The sequence below is a fragment of the Dipodomys ordii genome, unplaced genomic scaffold (assembly GCF_000151885.1).
Source record: "Dipodomys ordii isolate 6190 unplaced genomic scaffold, Dord_2.0 Scaffold96, whole genome shotgun sequence".
Classification (NCBI taxonomy): Eukaryota; Metazoa; Chordata; class Mammalia; order Rodentia; family Heteromyidae; genus Dipodomys; species Dipodomys ordii.
Window position 1 is genome coordinate 5,217,755 of NW_012267312.1, and position 20,933 is coordinate 5,238,687.

Genomic DNA, 20,933 nt, shown 5'->3' on the forward strand with positions numbered 1-20,933 from the left:
TGTGTGTGTGTGTGTGTGTGTGTGTGTGTGTGTGTGTGTGTGTGTGTGTGTATGCTGGTACCAGAGCTTGAACTCAAGGCCTAGATGCTATTTATTAGCTTTCTTCCTTGAAGGCAGATGTTATACTACTTGAGCCACAGTTCTACTTCTGGCTTTGTTTCTATGGCTAATTGAAGATTTGAGATTAGAGATTTTCCTGCTCCAGCTGGCTTTTAACCTCAGTTCTCAGATCTCAGCCTCCTAAGTAGCTAGGATTATAGGCATGAGCCACTTATGGCCAGCTCTAGAAGTGTGTCCTTAAAGTGGTATTTCCATGCTTTCTTTGTATCTTACCTTTAAATGTTAATATGCTTTCAGATTTCTTCTTAGCAAGTTCCGATCAGCAACTAGAGGAGAAATCACAACTCCAAAAACTGAAAGTGGTCGGAGTTACAGCTTGGATTTAGACAGTCAAACTTTTCGGGGATCAAAGTCAGCCCCCGGTTCAGACAGGTAAGAGAAACACAGAACGGACAATGGGAATCACTTGGATATTTGGGCTTCTAAGTGTCTGTAAAGAATTGCTGCTTGGAGACCTAACACATAATACCAAAAGGCAGGAAGATAATTTTTAGCTGAAATGGAAAGCACTTACCTTCCTTCTAGATTATATCTATTGGGACCATTGTGTCACCTGCAGGGATGCAGATTTATGTTTGGGGACTAAAGGATGTAGTTCAATGGTCAGATATATTCCTTCATTAATTTCTTGTGTTACTAAGAATATTTCATTAGCATTGTACACGGAGGATTTTGTTGAGGCACTGGCATGCGTTCATATAATGCACCCCAATCAAACATTCCCCCATCACTTCTCCTTTTTCCATCTCCCACTCTTCTCAGAACAATTTCAACAGTTTTTATTGTTCTACTTTTTGTACCAATCCTGGGGCTTGAACTTGAGGCTGGAACACTATCCCTGAGTTCTTTTGCTCAAGACTAACACTCTATCACACAAGCCACAGCTCCATTCCCAAGTTTTTGGTGGCTAATTGGAGATAAGAGTCTCACAGACTTTCCTGCATAGGCTGGCTTTGAACCATGATCCTCAGATCTCAGCCTCCTGAGTAGTTAGGATTATAGGTTTAAACCACTGGTGCTCAACTCATAGTTCTCCTTTCACCCTTTTCCTTACAACTGGTACTTGCCCTTCCCCAACAGAGCCTGTTTTACTTTTATCTCATTCATTTATTTTTAGTGTATATTAATTTTACCAGAGGTTTTCACCATAGTTTTATGAATATGGATATATCTCATGTTCTCTTCCCCATCCCCTCTGTCCTATTTTTTTATACATAGGTACAATATATTTCTTCACTATTCACCCTCTATTTTCTCTTTCCCTATCCTAACCTCCCTGTTGTTCCCTTAAATGGTCAAATAGTATCATGTTCTGTATGTGTGCATATATAAATATCTATGCATATACATGTACTTACATATGCATGACTATGGATATGATCTTCCTCTATTACAGCACCTGAAAAATAAGCTTCTAGGTTTCATATTAATTTTTGCAGCTTTCAAAAACATTAATAATTGCATCACTTGAGTTGACATAGTATTTTCCATCAGTTCCATTTTCTTCTAGTTCTACCTCCTCTAACTTATTCTCAGAGGGAACAAGTGAAAATATCCTATGCACAAAGCTATCTCTTGTCAGAAAAGTGAGGACAAATAGCAATGAAATCTAGGAGCATAGTCACTTCTGATCAGATTTCATTTTCTTAAAGTCAAGGCTTATTTTCATGATTCATGTATCAAAGCTAGAGATGAGACCTAAAAGATTTACGCTCATGGTTCATTGGTATATCCAAACGTTAACTCCTTTGTTTGCTTGGAGCTGCAGTAATATACTAGTTCAGGCACTAAAACTGCCAGCCTTTTTTTCTTTTTCTCTTTTCCTTAGGTTCTACAAGCAGAATTGAATTCTCCTTGTAATCTTGTGATCTTTCTAATCCCTTTTCTCCCATGATGCTGGAGATTGAACCCACACATTATAATATATTTTAGACTAATTTTTAGACTAATCCCCAGAAGGTCCACTCTTTTAACTACTGAGTTATTTTCCCCCATGGTGATTCTCCATACCTACTTTTTTATTTTGTACATCACTCCTGCAAGCCACTATTACTTTTTGTAAAACTATTCAGAAAAAAATAAATTTAAAAAGAAATCAGTTATTATCCACTATCAAGGAATGTGTGAATATTTCCCCAAGTTCCAAGACTACTGATAAAAATTTCACAATAAAAAATCATATAATGGTTGTCTGTCCTTGAACTAATCTTGGTTTGCTTCTCTTCTATGTTATATCCCGGAACACTTTCTTTAAAAATCTCATTTTTAATTGTTAGACCCCTGACTCTAAGATAACATTCATAAAAAAAAATATTTAGAAGTGATACATAGCTCAGTTTGTGTTGCTCTTGGGGACTCTGAGCCATCTTGGCTGGCATTTAAGAGGGACAATTTAGAAAAGAGGAAATAGAGTTGTTTAACAAAGAAGCAAAGACTCCAAGCCTATTTAACAAAATTAGATCATGCCCTTTAAGTTATCTGTCTAACAGTTATTCAGTAAGAACCAGAGACATAGTCCCAATATCGTAGTACTTGTACTGTTCTAGAATTTGTCTAATTGGATGTACTCCCTGTGCCTTGCCTATTGCCTGAAAGCTGTAAATTCATATGTATATGTAGTTTCTCCAAACACTGATGTTTGGAGAGAGATGTTTGGAGAGAGCTTTCTCGTTCTTACTGTGAACTGGGAGAAAGTCCTGAAATTGTTTATTGCTTGAATTGTGAATCCCTGCCTTGGCTTTAGCCTGTCAAGAACAGTGTTTTCCCCTTGAGACCAACACTAAAGATACTCAGGAGATAAGTAGAGCAAAGTGTCCTTTTCCAGGGACATATTTTTTAATATTTTTATTGTAAAGCTACTGTACAGAAAAAGGGGCTACAGTTACATGAGTAAGGTAATGAGTACATTTTCTATCGAGCATTGTTACCCCTCCTTTGTTTTCCCCTACTATCCCTTCTCTCCCCACCTCCCCAACTCTTTCCCCTCCCCAAATTAGAAAAATGTATATACAAGATGCAGGGCACTGGAATCAAATATAGTGATGACAGGAGTTATACCATGGGGGAAGAACATATAAAAGAAACAAAAAAAATCACATAGTACATTACCGGGACATGTGTTTAATTACAATGATAATGACTCATTAATGGACTGCCACAGTGAGATATGTTCCATTATTCCAAAAAGATTCCTTAGAAAGTTGGGACAGAAAGTTGCTTGTCTTTTTTTTATTCTTTTTTTTTTTGGTTCCAGTTCTGGGACTTGAACTCAGGGCCTATGTTTTTTTTTTAATTTTATTTTATTTTATTTGTGAACATACTGTACAGAGGGGTTACAATTGCATGGGCAGGATAATGCGTATATTTCTTACCAAGCATTGCAGCCTCCTCCTTTGTTTACCCTTCCCATCCCTTCCCAGCCTCCCCCCTCCCCCCATCCCAATCCTTCTCCTTCCCCCCTCCCTCCCACCCACTTCCCCCCCTAAACCCCCCCCGCACCGACGTTGTAAAGCTCGTTTTGGACATGACAACTTGTACTTCTCATTGTTGCATCAGATCCACCTGTATCCTTAAACAACTGGTTTTTCCCCATCTCCTCCACAAGTTATACTGACATCAAATATAGTGAAAGCAGGGGTTATACTGTGGGGGAGGGACATACAAAGCAACAAAGAGATAATCTTATAAATGCGTTAGAAACACATGCATGAAAGAAAAAACATTAAAATACATATCTAAGGGTTCATTTTCCTGACATCACATTATCTGACCTTTTCCGCTTGACTCATACATATACTAGATATTGCAAATAAGGGAAACCATGGGACCTATGTTTCTTTGAGCCTGGCTTACTTCACTTAATATAATTTTTTCCAAGTTTTTCCATTTCCTAACAAATGGGGCAATGTCATTCTTTCTGATGGAGGCATAGAATTCCATTGTGTATATATACCACATTTTCTTGATCCATTCATCTACTGATGGTCATCTGGGTTGGTTCCATATCTTAGCTATGGTAAATAATGCTGCAATAAACATAGTTGTGGTGGTAGCTTTAGTGTGGTCTTGTTTGTAAGCATTTGGGTAAATGTCAGGGCCTATGTTTTTATCTTTTTTTTTTTTTTACTAGTCCTGGGGTTTGAACTCTGGGCCTGGGCTCTGTCCTTGAGCTTTTGTGCTCAAGGCTAGTGCTGTACCATTTGAACCATGGTTCTACTTCTGGGTTTTTTGGAGTTTAACTGGAGATAAGAGTCTCATGGGCTTTCCTGCCTGGGCTGGTTTTGAACCTTGATCTTCAAGTCTCAGCCTCCTAAGTAGGTAGGATTACAGACTTGAGTCATTAAAGTGTAGCTCCTACCTTTTCTTAACTCCTATCATCCAAAGAGATAGTGATATTCTCCTCTTTGGTCTGTTACCTGTCCCAGCTCAGCAATTATTCTCCTTTCCTCCTCCACAGTTCATATGTCTTCATGTTTTACTGGTCTTTGTTCTGGAGCATCTAGGCTTAGCCATTTCTATTTAAAATTCATATCTTATCAAAGTGGAAACGATAATTTATTAGATGTCTAATTGATTCATCTTTTTCCAGTAATGTGAAAGCAGGGTTAGGGAAGGCTTAGCAGTCTCTTCAGCTCTGAAAACTGAATGGCAAAGGGCTATTCACTCACTGGTTGCTAGGAACTAGACAAATTAGACTGAAGAGTTTTTTTTTAAGATTGTAATGTATCCCTTCTAAGTTGTGCTGAGTAGTTGCTGTGCTATGATTTGTGAGTTCTCTATCAGACCAAGATTCAAAAGCAAGTCATTTATTAATGAAATTACTTCAGGAGAAAAACATAAGCGCCTAGGACTGGTAGAATAGAGAAGAGTATCTAAGTAATGGTAGTATCTCAAGTGCAATCTGAGTCTAAGGATCTAGCCTAATCTCACAAAGGACTCTGGAGCTTGAACAATGTCCCCAAGCTTTGTCCATTTGACGGAGCTGAGCCATTGCAAACTCATACCAGATAGACATTGACTATAGATAACCTCAGGTGGGATTTCTAAACTTAATAAGATACAGAATACCCAGGTAAATTTGAATTTGAAATATACAACTTTTAAGGTTTCTTTTGTCGGTCGTGGGACTTGAACTCTGGGCCTGGGTGCTGTCCCTGTGCTCTTCAGCTCAAGGTGAGAGCTCTACCGCTTGAGCCACAGCACCACTTCCACAACTTTTAAATATATTTTCTTCATCTATTTGGAACATCCTAATTCTTAACATTTTTGGGGGGGAGAGTCCAGTCGTGGGGCCTGAACTCTGGGCCTGGGTGCTGTCCCTCAGCTCTTCAGATCAAGGCTAGCACTCTACCACTTGAGCCACAGTGCCACTTCCGGCTTTTTTCTTTTTGCTTATGTGGTGCTGAGGAATCAAACCCAGGGCCTCATGCATGCAAGGCAAGCACTCTACCACTGAGCCACTTTCCCAGCCCCTTTAAAATTTTTTGATTATCTAAAATTCAAATTTAGCAAGGAGTTCTGTGTTTTAATTAACTACTCTACAATATGAGTGAAAGGTTAAACAAAATCCAAGTCATATGTACACCTCTATCTCCCTGGCCAGAAGATGAATTTCTGAAAGTGACAAGGAACCATTAGAAACCATGCAGAGCTGTCATTCTCTCCTGGAAATATGGTTTTTTATACCTTTCCTCATATATATTATTTGTGGAAAGTGAGTTATTAAATGATGCATCTGTTTTGTTTCATGCAAAGTAAAGTTAATTTTGCCCTGAATGCAATTTCCACTGCCATCTTTGCAGCATCCTCTCAGTGGCCATGGGAAGAGAACGAGGTGGGAATATTCAAGCTTGACCAGATCCTCAAAGTTAACTCTGCTTTGTCTTGATTATTAGATAAAGTACTGTAATGCTCATAGAAAACTTCTTACCAGACTTTAAAAATTGTCCACATGCTTTCCATCTCAGTTGTCCTGTTGGAGCATGAAATTGGAAGAATACATAAATTAATAAGCATTCCTATGTTCCAAAAATGTTTTATTTCTATACATTGAAATTTGGATTACATATAATGTTCATATTACAGAACATTATTCTGTTTTCAATTATTAAAAAATCCAAAACTACTCTAACTTACTAGCCATACAGAAATATTTGGTGGCCAAATTTATTCCATAAGCCATAGTTTGCTAGCCCATACAATGTATTTGCTCCCTATACAGAAAGTATCTTTCCATTTATCACAGTGTGAACCATGAGAACAGCTCAGCTGTCTTCATGTGAGCACTAGGCTGAATGAAAAACATCATGGGACAAAGGAAGGGGATAGTGCAGGTGGACAGATGTCTGAAATCAATGACCTTGTAGCACAGTTGATCCAATGTTTTCTAACCTTAGGTACATATTGGAATAACCTGGCGAGTTTTAAAACGTGCTGATGCCTAGATCCCATGCTCATGATTCAGTGTGATTAGTGTAGGGTATGGTTTGGCTATGGGGATTTTTGACGGCTTTGTACGTGTCTCTAATGTGCAGCCAAAGTTGAGGACCACTCATCTCACATACGGCAGTTGACAAAGACAGCATCTGGAATCACCAAAGACCAGGAATTACAGCTGCATTCAATGTTTTCCCCTTTTCTTTCTCATCCTTGGTATTTATTTCCCATTTAGCATGCTCATCTGACATTCTTTCCTACCTATTAATATTAGAATACAAATAACTAAAGTTAGAAAATTTCATATACTTCAAAAGAAATATTGAGTCTATGTTACACAATATTGGATCTGTGTTGGTGTTAGTGAATGTTAGTGTTTCCCATGTTAATATTGCCTTTTGAGAGTGCTCATTTAACCAGCAGCATAGGCTTAACATTGTCAGCCATTTTGGAAGTGCTTCATCCTGAAAATTATTTCCTCACTATGACACCTGGGAGGCCATTGTGTAAACCAGAAAGGCAACTCATTAAATTATATTCTCCACCCTGTTACCTATCCTTGGATCCTCTATGTAAGAAATAGATACATCTGAGAAGCCATCATCAAGATTTGGGAGTAGCATGGGATTACAGGCAACAAAACAGAGGCTTTGGAAAGTATATTTCATGAACTAAAGTAAATGAGATATATTTCCTAACTAACTAACTTAGAAAATGTGTTTTTCAGTAACGTAGAATAGCCAAGTGCTCCTAACAATGACATATCACTACACTTGGCTCCTATTAAGATGAGGTAAATGTGTCTCCATCTTGCCAGTTTTCCTTGACTACACTTTAGCTTACAGGTTTATTGGCTCTGATTTCTAACACTTCTTATTTAAATCACAGCAACATATTTGAATTAAAAAATAGCTCTTTCTTAATTAGCCTTAAATGTTTCTACTTTAATTTAGACGAGAAACCTTTTGTTTCAGCTTCCTATTTAAGTGGCAAAAGCTCATGTATTTTATGTCATATTTCATATAACATCTAAAAGAGTTGGGACTCAAATATTTATGGTTCTCTGCCTCATTAGACTAAATGTTTTCTTAGTCTAATCAACTGAAAGGAAAATGTTTTTTGAAGAGCTCACAGTAAATGTCAGGGACAAATGGGAAAGTGTATGTCATCTTTGAGATAATGTGGCTGGCAGCAATATTTTCCAGTAGCTGACTTTGACGTAGGATCACAAAAATTATTTCCTTATTACAGGATAGCCTCTTGAATTTATCACCACAATTAATCACTTTCTACCAAAGCTTCCATATATAGTGCTTTTAGTTTTGATAAGGCTAATCCATGATAGGAACTTGGTCCAAACCACCTAGATCTGGGAAGATCTTTAGCTCTGACACAAGAAAAATTGTCCTCATGAATCCCTTTCGTTAGGACTCTTGACTCTTTCCACAAGATTTACCCTTAACCTTTCTATTTTTAATGGAGACTATTTATTTATCTACTTATTTATTTATTTAGCTTCAAACAATGAGGAGAGTTCTGTTTTGTTTTTCTTTTTTATGCAATGCTTGAACTCAAAACCTTGCACTTGCTCAGCTTACTTGCTTACCTGGCATTCTACCACTTGAGCCATACTTGCTTTTTTGCTGGTTATTTTTAGAGATAAGAGCTCATGGATTTTTCTTCCTGGTCTGGCTTTGAATGGTGGTCCCCTGAATGTCAGTCTTCAGAGGAATAAGAATATAGGCATAAGTCGCCAACACCTCTCTTAGAGAGAGCTTTTTGAAGACTATTGTTCTGAAAGTAGAAAGTGTATGGTCAGAACATAGTATCACTGAGCACATCTCTAAGCTCCTTCTAAGTAAAACACTGCAGTGAACAGAAACATTTGGAAAAGTGTGAATTTGGCTAACTACCCAGCTACTATCGTGACAGAAGCAGGAGGATGACAAATTCTATGCCAGCCTTGGCTACAGAGATAGACTCTGTCTTTAAAAAGTAATCCCTAACTGTTTTCAACTGTTGAAATGTATCATTTGATAGGAGGGATCAGACATTTAGAATTCTAAATTATATCAGTCTCCTTAATCAGAAAATTGGGTTGTTGTCAGAATCAACAGATAAAATCATAAGCTCCTCCTGAACTGAGTTCATAGCACTGTAAATGGGAGAGCTAGTTCTATAAAGAGGAGGTCATAGACCATCATAAGCATGCTGCCCAGAAAAAAATTCAAAATTCTCTTAATCAAATCCCCAAAACTGCATTTCCTGCTCTCTGCTCCTTTATCTTCCTCTTGCTAACTCATTCTGATAATAAATTCTTGTTTAGAAGAACTTGATCTTAGTGAAACAATGAATGAGCTTTGTGGGAGACTAGAATAGGCACAAGCTTTGGTTGGATAGACAAGTCTGTTTTTATTCTGAATTTTTGTCATACACATACTGTGTGACAACAAAGTGTGTCAAACTCTTCTCTTAAATTTTAGTTTGTCAAAACTGTACATTGGCTTAGGAAGCTCCACCTAATGAGAAAATTGTGATCACATGAAAGGCAGGAATTACTCTTTTCCTTCTAGCATTATTAAATACAAATGAATCCTTTTAGCAAATATGAATGTTATTCAAGCCAATTTACCAAATGTCATTATTTTCACAGCACATTTATTAAATATACACTATGAGTCATAAACTAAAACCACAAATAAATAAAATGTAATTTCCAATCTTTGATTAAGCATATGCTGAATTACTTCTTGAGGAATATATTGGAGATATCCTGGTAAATATGACACATAGTCTGTTCCCAGGAAGTTCAAAGTTGAAAGACACCAAGGACTGTACATTCGAACACCAAATGAGACATTCTGTTGTCAAGTACTATAGAATGGCTTGGCCAGATAGTAAGCAAATGAGAACTAGGTAGAACAGAGGTGGCAAGAGGAAATGAACTGAGAGAATAAGCAGGGCCGTGGAATGGCTGAGAGTATGGTTTTTTATTTTGCTTTGTTTTGTTTTTTGGTCAGTTGTGGGGCCTGAACTCTGGGCCTGGGCGCTGTCACTCAGTTCTTCAGCTCAAGGCTAGCGCTCTACTACTTGAGCCATAGCACCACTTCCGGCTTTTTCAACTTACGTGGTGCTGAGGAATTGAATCCAGGGCTTCATGCATGCAATGCAAGCACTCTACCACTGAGCCACCTTCCCAGCACTGAGAGTATGCTTTGAGGATTGGAAAATAAAGTTGGAAAGGTAGGGTGAAGTTCATTGCCAAGTGCCCTAGAGTCTGGCAAATGGAGTCAACCTAACAAGGCCTGAAAGTCTTTGAGGAGTGTGACGTTATTCTGAGTAGTTCCAGAGTGACTCTTGTTAACTTAGTGTTATTAACATGTCCTCACCATTTTCGAGTCAGAATTTCTCTGCCTGTGTCTTTAGTTGTCACTCTGCTTCCTTATTAAAGTCTGAATGAATGTTCTTTTCCTTTAGGGGAAGCACTGCTTCATCAGATCTCATTGATCAGGAGACTGGACCTGGGATCCCAAAAAGCTTCCGGAGCAATGGTATAGTCTTGGTCACTCAGAGATCACCAGCCCCAAGTACACGCAGCACTTCTTCAGTCAGCAGTAGAGTAAGTTGACAGATGTAAAGAGACATCCAGCCAGCCTCTGTAACATGACCTCATCCCCCAAACCAAGACTGGGTTTGAGTTCAGTGCATTTCAGAGCATACTGTTTATGCTGTTCAGTGATAAAAATCTTCTTCATTAAACCAAGCCTCCTGCATCTCTATCTTTAAGCCACAAATCCAAAGTGAAAAAAAAACCAGAAAAGACAAGGCTTACAGTTGGCATTGTATGAGAGGGACTTAAATGGCTATATGCTTTAAACCAATGTTACTTCTCAGAAAACCTATTCATACATTAACCATACTAAAATTTTTCCAAGGTGTTGTGAATCTGGGAAAGTAGAATATAGCAAACTCTTTAGACTTTTCTGTACATTTGTTAAAATAGTATATCAATGTATAAATGAAAGTTTAAATTGCATATTAAATCTAATAAATTATATTTTTAAAGGAGAAGATGGAAAAAAACATTTGGCAGAAATACTTCATTTTTGCTAAATACTCTTTTGGAAGTTGTTAGATTGAATTAGCCTCTACTAGATTTTTAATTTTTTTATTTTTTATTGTTATTACAAAGATGATGTACCTAGGGGTTACAGTTACATAAATCAGGTAATGAGTACATTTATTCTTGGATAATGTCAATCTTTCCTTCGCTTTCTTCCAGTTTTTCCCCTCCCATCCCACCCACAAATTATATAGTTCATTTGCAGATTCTTTATTAATCAATAAAGTAAATATATGTTTCTAGGATCTATATTTAGGAACTAGGAAGGGGACAATGATGAAAAGGGTGACTATGATCAAGGTACATTGTATACATGACAGGTTCATATATGTTAAGTTAAAAGTCCCTTGCATAATTACTTGAAGATAATTTTTTAAAATCTTTATATATCAACCACAGTTCTTCAATTCAATCAGTATTTGTTGAGGTCCTACTAGTATTTGTTGAGGTATAGACCAAGCAAATACTTCAAGAAAATGAAAGAATTGCCCATGCAGATGTCTGGGGCAAAGTATCATCTCTATGATACTGATTCCACAAATAGACAACCTCTAACTTGAAAAGTCAGTGTCCTATTCAGCCAGTTTCTAAAACATTTCCTAAATCTTTTAACCTGTATTTGAAACTGACAAGACATTTGGTTCTGGTTTTAAAATGTCCCAGAGATATGTCCCCTAGAACAGCACTTGTCTCTGCCATGAAAATTGTACATGACCCGTATAGAATAAAATCAGCCACAAATGATCATTCATAATAAGATAGCTTTTTAGTCACTTATACAATAGCCAAACCAAACAGGTCCAATTTACATTTAAATTGTCTTTAAAGGGGCAAAAGTTCCATATACCAAGCAAAAGACTGGGCGTTAGAACAGGGAGATGGCAGTGAAGGTAGTAAGCAGTTAGATTCTGTAGATACATATATGTGTGTATGTGTGTGTGTGTGTGTGTGTGTGTGTGTGTGTTGTGTGTGTGCATATTGTCAGTCATGGAGCTTGAACTCTGGGCCTGGGCGCTGTCCCTCAGCCCTTCAGCTCAAGACTAGAGCTCTACCACTTGAGCCACAGCGCCACTTCTGGCTTTTCCTGCTTATGTGGTGCTGAGGAACCGAACCCAGGGCCCCATGCTTGCAAGGCAAGCACTCTACCACTAAGCCAACTTCCCAGCCCCTCTGTAGATATTTTAAGGGAAAAAAAGACATTCTAATTTTAATATGATATTTATTCAAACACTTAGCCTAGAACGTAATTGCTAAGCTAAAAGGCATATTTTTAAATGTCGCAAATACTTATGCTAAGCTCAGCAAGCAGACTGTGTTCAAAGCACATAGATAGTTGATGGTTATGCTCACTTTTTTGGCAACCTAACAAGAAATGATATTCAACATATTTAGCAATGTGTAAGGGAGGGGCACAAGCAATCAGAACCTATACTGGCACAAGGATAGGCAGTATATTGAGAACCCTTCTATGCTATTCAGTAGTGCAGATTGAGTGGAGGCTCCCATCCAATGAGGAAGGAAAGACGGGTTGGGTAGTTCAGTTTATCAACAGATATAAAAGTCCATAAAAACACTGTGTCAAGGAAGAACAGCTGACTCTCGCAAATAACCCAAAAAATTGTTCAAAGCAAGGATTGTCCTCAAAGCAAGGATTATTTTTCAGGTACTGTCTGAGAGCATAGGGGAGAAAAATCACCTTGTCAACAGAAACTGCCTTCAAAGAAGTTGGGTACATTGTCTATAAATACTGCCAATGTTGATCTCATGTTTTCCTTATGGGTTAGACTAAGGTAATTTTTCTAAGGAAAGAGCAAAAGAAACATCTTATGTTAAAAATAAGACTGCACAGTGGTTTACAAAACACATTTGCTCCTTCATAACAAAGAGAATGAGGACCTACAGTTAATAGTCGAAGTCACAATTTCTCCTTTTCTCCAATTTCTTGGCATATCTTTGCTTCAATATTCTTTTCTGCTTTAGGAATGTTTTTCAACTTCATAAACTTTCAGGACAAGAATGCCTCTCACCTGTCCTCTACTGTGATGTAACTTGCTCATTTTAAGCTTCATATGTAGAAGCTCGATGGCATGCATTCCATGTTAATGACTCTACAATATCAATTGTTCTACTCTTCTATATTAGCAGTAGCCCTAGATCACCTGTGTGAAAATTTACCATCATCATAATTGCCAATAAGAAGTTGGTTTTGCTTCATTAGAGGATGCCATGTATGAAGAACTTTTTGAAGAGCTGCTAAAAACTGACCTAAACTCATTTAGCCATTTAACCTCTGTCATATTCTGTTGATAAACCCATGGCAATTAGAAGACTTGGGAGCTATATAGCTTCTGCTACAAGGTCTTATGTGTTGGAAAGTAATGAAGAAGTAAAATCAAGCTGCTGAAACTGAACTGATTAGCATGCTAAGCAAGTCAGAGCCACAGCTCTCTGGAATGAGTTTATTAAAGTATACTTGAATGTGTAAGGTGAAGGCAACAAGGAAGGCATTCCACACTGTAGGACTTTGAAGGGCACATTTTGGACTATTTATAAGGTCTGTTTCAGGTTTGATCATTGTCATGCCATGATGGGATCTACATAGACATTGAACTTCAGCCTATTTCTCAAATAGTCCACATTTTTAAAATATTAAAGCAAGTTGCGTATTGATGCAGCAGTCAAATCCCCATAGACCTGGCAATGGTTGGGACCATTTTGCTTTATCATAGGTTACAATGAAAACTAGACTCAGACTGAATTCTGCTACAGACAGCACTTATTTTGAAGCAGGAAACCTCTCCCATCCCCATCAGCTACTTCTGTAAGCTGACAAAGTCCTTACTCTAGAAGTGGAAAGACATGGAAATATCATATTAAATAAGCCAGATCCAAAGAAACGTAGGCTCCATGGTTTCCCTTATTTGCAATAATTAGAATAGTCCTAACAGAGGATCACAATAGCTCAATAGCAATGTACATATGACCATACAAAATGATGCTAATCCAAATGAACTCCAAGATATGAAAGCAAGAAAATAAAGGTTTCTAATGGCACCAAACTAAAGACCAAGCGTCTAATATATGGGTCTTTGGGGGAACATTACAGAGCAAGTAGCAGGGTAGCAGAGTAGATATTCAGAGAAGAAATGTAAGACCAGATTTGTAAGGCCACATGCTAATCAGTGTAAAGCTCACCAGATTACTTAAACATAGTGTGTCTTCCAAGACTAGAGATACCTGTACCATTTCTTTTTCTACTTTTGAATTAGTGTATATTTTTTAATATAGGAGGGTTTCGTTGTGGTATTTCCATTCATACACATAGTGAGTGTACTTAAACACATTTATCACTTCCACCCTGTCCCAATCCTCCCCTTGTTCCACCTTTTCAAACAGCATTTGGTAGATTTCATTATGCTATTGTGAAACCACACACACACACACACACACACACACACACACACACACACACACACACACACACACACACACAGAGCATCTTTCCATCTTCTTTACTCCTCAATAATCCCTATTATTTCATTCCCTCTCCCCCTGGTCCCTTCTTGCTAACTATATATTACAATGCTAATTTTGCAAATGAAAAACATATTCAAGTGCCTTTGTGCAAAATAGAAAACATTTTGGAATAAATGTATTGATAGTAAGTTTTGGAGTTCTATGGGCTGCTGATGAGGTTCCTTTAAATAGCAGTTCATTCCTCCTAAAAAGTAATACACATTAGTTTATGTATACTGAGTAGATTTATATGGAAGGATTTTAAGGTAAATTCATCAATATAATCTTCCTTTCTTCTTTTGTACTCTCTGTGAAGGAACATGGTTTTGAAAATTCCGTGGGTTTGGCTGCGCTTGAAAGCACCTCTGAAAACCTCACAAAGAGCCACCGCAGAAATACTTCGGGCACACCTTCCATAGCAGTGTCTGGGGCCTCGGTTTGCTCAGGTGATCATTTACAGAATGACTGCTCTGTTGTCATAAATGATGGAATCAGATGGAATTGACTATTCCCTATGGTATTATTGTGATATGCCTCGAAAGAATAATCATCCACTTTTTGTAGCATTGGATTTGAACTCAGGTCCACATACTTGTTAGGCTGACACTTGCCACTTGAAACATGCCTTCCGCCTTGATTTTTATTGGTTATTTTGGAAATAGAATCTGTCTGAGATGGCCTCAAACTTCAGTCTTTCCACTCCTCACCTCTGGAGTGGCTATATTATAGTTGTGAGCCAACAGAGTCTGGATCGATTATTTTTATTTTTTTTAAGGGGGGGTATCAAGGTTTGAGGTCAGAGACCTGTGATTACTGAGCTTTCTTGTTTAATTCATGCTATTGCATTCACGAAATATCAATTTACTGAGTGTATACTCTTGCCAGGCATCATTGACAATTTTTAGGGCTCTGTAAGGAATTTAAATGGCTCTAGGATATGTTTGATACAATAGATAATAATACTTGACCAGAGTTTGAGAAAAATAGTTCAACTGATTTGATGGCCAGAAGGTCTCTCTGTCCACATGACTAAGTTATTTCATGGTTTAAATGAGTTATTTACAAATAACGTTGAGGTATTAATCATAACCTTTTCCGTTTAACATATGACACATTCATATATTTTATTTTGTTATCACAACAATCTCGTGAGCCAAATATTTATGTAACAATATCATTACCTATGAATAAGGAAACTATTTAGAGGAATGCTCATAATTATCAATTTTGTATCCCATATGAAGAACTAAATTCATGAAATTCTCAACATTAAAATTTTACTGTTTCTTAGTGATCATATATTCATAAAGCCTAGGGCTAGATTCCAGGTTATAGCTTAGGTAAAGTTAGGAAATCTCTCTCAGCCAGATCCAAAATGGTTGTGTGTATGCGTGTGTGCGTGTGTGTGTGTGTGAGAGAGAGAGAGAGAGAGAAAGAGGGAGAGAGAGGAGAGAGAGAGAAGGAGAGGAGAGGGAGAAGTATGTGTGTGCATGCACATGCACACGCACACGTGTGCATATGTGAGGTTCTGTGTACCAGTCTTCTAAATCTGTGTGATCACTTTTATCAAGACAACTAAAAATTAAAATTGTAAGCTAGCCTAGAAAAGTGAAAAGTTTCAAGCTAGCTTAGACAGATCCTATCTCTGGAGTACATATTCTCTCTGGAACTATGCTAAGCATTTCTATATTTTTTCATTTTAAACTTAACCATTTGATCACCTTCTCCCATTTTTCTCATCTATAAAACCACTCTATGTACCACAGCATGATTTTGGTTAGGAAATATTCTGTGAAAATTATCCTGACTTGATGAGCTGTCCACAGTACTACTGAGAAATGCAGTATTCTTTAACTGATACTTTTAAAACCAAAAGCAAGATGTTTTGTTCATGAAAAAATGTTCTAGTGCCTAAAGAAGCTTCCTCTCAACTCTTTACTCCCATTTTATGTGAAAGGAACGTGCTCTACCGTTTAAAAGTTGAATTTTAGAATTGTTTAACTTGCATTTTATGTCAAATGTGAAAGCACAATGAATTGAGGACTGAATCTATAAGAGGTTTTTTTTTAAGTCTAGACATAAAGCAGAAGCCTTAAAGATTGAGGCTTAGCATTTTATAGTAGAGCACTTAAACTCCTGTGATCAAATGTTAGTGCTTAATCCAAGGCAGTTTCAAAAATGCTATAAAAAAGGAAGCTAACATAAACAGTATGAAGTTATTGGCCCTCGCTGTCACTTCTATGACACTATCTGTACTCTATCCCTAAACAAAACTGGCATAAAAATGAAACATTTGCAAGGAGAAAGAGAAATGGGAACTTCTAATAAGATAAGCTGATTCACGTTTATCTTTTGCTTTTCCTTTCTCCAGACCAGAGTCGATCTGAGTTAGATTTGAGTGGGTCTTTTACAGAAGACTTAGAAGATACAGAAAGTGTAAGAAGCAGATCTGTCCCTGGAACTTTAGACAATGATTTGGTAAGTTTGATCTGGAAGGGAGTCCCATGGTCAGGAAGAAAGAGATAGTTTTGCTCCAAGCAGTTCCACTTTTAGATGATGATGAGTTGAGAGGAAAGTAAGAATGTACAATATCTATTCTTGGTAGCATTCAAAGTCAGCATGTACAAGTGAATGAAAAAATTACTTAGAAAAAGTAAATCATTTCTAAGAAAACAACAATCAGAGCCAGGCCCATTAAATGCACCTATAGTTCTAACTACTCAAGAGGCAGAGGCAGTAGGATCACTGAGCTCATTCAGAAGGCCCTGAATTGAAACCCCAGTACCAGTAGAGAGAGAGAGAGAGAGAGAGAGAGGCAGTAGCAATCCTAGCTACTCAGGAGGCTGAGATCTAAGGATCACTGTTCAAAGCTACCTTGGGCAGGAAAGTCCATTACACTTGTATCTCAAATTAATCACCAAAAAGTTGTAAGTACAGTTGTAGCTCAAATGGTATAGCACTAGTCTTGAGCAAAAAAGCACAGGCACAGCTCCCCGGTCCTGAGTTCAAGCCTCAGGATCAGCAAAAATATAAGAAAATAATTACTTAATTTTAAAAAATGTAAGAAAATAGTAAAGAAATAAATAAATTTAACACACAGCTCCATTGAAATAGGATTGAATACTCACTAGCTAGAGGTTTGTTTAAGCACAATCTCTTCATAGTTATGAACTGACTATAAAACTCTTCATGGCTGGGAATATAGCTTAGTAGTAGAGTGCTTGCCTAGCATGCATGAAGACCTGGGTTCAATTCCTCAGTACCACATAAACAGAAAAAGTGGTGCTGTAGGTCAAATGGTAGAGTGCTAGCTTTGAGCAAGAGAAGCTCAAGAGATCACAATAGCTCAATAGCTATATACATATGACCATATAAGATGATGTTAAGCAAAACGAACTCCCAGATATGGAAACAAGAGGTTTTTCTTTGTTGTGGTTGTTGTTTTGAATGTACTGTGTGATGTTATTTCTTTTTTCTTTCATTCTTTTATTTTTCCTATGTTTTATCCCTTGTTGCCACTGTATTTGATTTTGGCACCCTATATTGTATATACATTTATCTGAATTAGGGAAAGGAAGGGGAACAATAAAAATGGTGAGACAGAGGATGAAGGGTGATACTCACAAGACAATGTTGAAAACTTAGGAGCACTTCAGGGGAGGAAAAGAGGGAGAAAAACTAGGGAGGAGGTAACAATGTTTAACAAGTAATGTACTCACTACCTTATGTATGTAACTGTAACCTCTCTGTACATCACCTTGACAATAAAATTTAAATTTAAAAAAAAAAGAAGAGCTCAGTGACAGTGTCCAGGACCTGAGTTCAATCCCCAGGACTGGCAAAAATAAACAAACAAAAACTTCATGCAGAAATGTGGTTTATTAACAAAAGGTTAAAAACAACTAAAAACTAAGCAGAGACCTAAGCATCCATACACATTTGCTAAACAAATAAAGCTTGAAGAGAAGTACTGGATGAAAAGGAATGGACTCATTACCAGACTCACGTAATTGTAATTCCTCTGTATATCACCTTTGTAATAACAGTAAGTAAATTAATTTTTTAAAGAGAAGCATGTAGCTTCATGCTGATGGCTCATGCCTGTAAATCTAGCTACTCAGGAGACTGAGATTTGAGGATCACTGTTCAAACCCAGCTCTGGCAGGAAAGTCCATGAGACCCTTTAACTACTAAAAAGCCTAAAGTGGACTGTGGTTCAAGTGATAGAATACTAGCCTTGAACAAAAAGGTTCAGGAACAGTGTCCAAACCTTGACTTCAAGCCTTGCCCCCCCCCCACACACACAAAGAAGCATACAAAAAAAAGCAACAATAGTGACCTTCAGAGAAAAAATAAGCAGAATTTGGAACTGCTGTAATATATGAGGACAAATACTGGTTTTGTAAGATCAATAATATTGAAAAATCTTCAGCTACTTACAATTTCTCAACCTTGACACTTTTGACACTTTGAGCCATATAATTTGTTGTTGTGGCAAGGGTGTCTTATCCCGTATACTATAGGATACTTGGAAGTAACTAAGGCTAAGGCCAGCCTTTTTTCACTAATTCTTAGCCAGTCGTGACCTTCAAAAATATCTCCAGACAACCTTGGAAGATAAAACCACTCCTAGTCAAGATAAATATAAATCACCCCTATTCAAGATAAATATATAGTGATAATTTATCAGAACTAGGGATACGTAAAGGAATGCCATTACCAATATTAAAAAAGTGAAATGGCTTTAAGGTGATTCTATGAACAATTATATGCACTCACAGTTGGCAACTTAGATAAAATAAACACAAATTACCAAAACTGACTCAAAAATTAAACCCAGTCTGAATAGCTCTATAATGAATAAATTTAAAATCTTATTTAAGTCTTCCCTGTATAGAAAAAAATAACAAATCAGTGGGGACACTTGTGACTCATATAATCTCAGTTCAAGCCAGCCCAGGCAGACAAATCCAAGAAATTCTCCAACTAACCAGAAAAAAAAATCTGGAAGTGGAGGTATAGTTCAAGTCAAAGTGCCATCATTGAGAGAAAAAGCAAAGCAAGAGCATAAGGCACTGAGTTCATGCCCCAGTAGTGGCACGTGCATGTGCACGCGTGCGTGTGCGCGCGCGCGCACACACACACACACACACACTCACATCACAAATCTAGTTTTACAGATTTTATTCGCATTATATGTGATTGAAGAATCATCCAAAATGTGGACCAAAATGGTTTTAAAAACCTCACCTTGCCACATAGAATGATATTCACAGGCAAGAAGTACCACAGAAACTGGAAATGAGGAAGCCTCATTGGTTCCAACTTGAGTCTGTCTTATTTGAATGTGATTTGAACACCAGTGGCTGCCTTAGATTAGCTGAGACTCGGCTACTTGTTTAAAGAAAGGTCTGTTATGCATCAGGTTATGTTGTAGTTCACTAGATATGAAGAAACCTTTAGAATACTTAAAAATATGTGTGGAAATAGCTTTAGGCCAAACTTTACACTCCCTATGGAAAAGTCAAGATACAGATACCTTCACCAATGAATTCCATCAAGTAGTTGAAGAAGAAATAAATCCTAAAAGTTTATACCATGGTCAGAAAATTGAGAAGGAAATATTTACCATTTCATTTTATAAACCAAGTCCAGTAACAGCAACAACAACACAAGTCCAGCAACACTCAAACCAAGTAGAGTGTATGGCAGGGATACAAGTTTGATTTAACATTAACTGGCTACATGCCAGTGGCTCATGCTTGTAATCCTAGCTACTCAGGAAGCTTAGATCCAGAAAGTTGTGATTCAGAGCTAGCCCAGGCAGAAAAGTCCATCAGATTCTTGTCTCCAAAATCATCAAGGAAATAATACCTCCATTTCTGGATTTTTCCTGGCTAATTGGATATAGGAGTTTCTGGAATTTGTCTGAAGTCAGGACCTTGCAATTGCCAGGCAGGAGTTCTGGCACTTGAGCCACATCCCCAGTCATTTTTGCTCTCATTATTTTTTAAAAAATCTCTCATTTATTTATGTGGGGGTCAGTCTGAACCACCATCCTCCTACTTTTATGCTAGCAGGCACCTACCATTGCACCCAGATTGTATTGGTAGAATGAGATCTCACAAACTTTTTGCCTGGATTGGCTTCAAATCACCATCTTCTTGATCTCAGCCACCTGGGGAGCTAGGATTATAGGAGTGAGTAACCATTCTCTTGAGTATATTAATATTTATACTTATATATATTTACTTTTATCTTTATGTTATATCTCAAATTGGTGTGGGGGAGAAGTATGTGACAAAGGAAATAACTAACATTTATTAATAATTTTTGAAAGTGAATGATCCATAATAAGAGATTAGTATGATAATTCCTTCTATGTTCATAATTTTGTGTCCCATTTATTTTTTTTTTTTGGGTCCGGTCGTGGGGCCTGAACTCTGGGCCTGGGCGCTGTCCCTCAGCTCTTCAGCTCAAGGCTAGCGCTCTACCACTTGAGCCACAGCGCCACTTCCAGCTTTTTTCTTTTTGCTTATGTGGTGCTGAGGAATCGAACCCAGGGCCTCAGACATGCAAGGCAAGCGCTCTACCACTGAGCCACCTTCCCAGCCCCTTGTGTCCCATTTATTAAAAGACAGTGTATAAGTCAGGCACCAGTGGCTCACACCTGTAATCCTTGCTATTCAGAAGGCTGAGATCTGAGGATTGCTGTTTGAAGCCAACCTAAACAGGAAGT

General features: G+C 37.6%; 1 protein-coding gene across 1 annotated transcript in view; it reads left to right on the forward strand.

Annotated features, from left to right (window-relative positions):
• Sytl5 (synaptotagmin-like 5) overlaps positions 1-20,933 on the forward strand; it is a 92,238-nt gene that overhangs the window by 43,590 nt on the left and 27,715 nt on the right. Inside the window, exons 5-8 of the mRNA XM_013026733.1 lie at positions 358-492; positions 10,033-10,174; positions 14,511-14,640; positions 16,566-16,672. Coding sequence (XP_012882187.1) covers positions 358-492; positions 10,033-10,174; positions 14,511-14,640; positions 16,566-16,672 — 514 coding nt within the window. The remainder of the gene's footprint in view (positions 1-357; positions 493-10,032; positions 10,175-14,510; positions 14,641-16,565; positions 16,673-20,933) is intronic.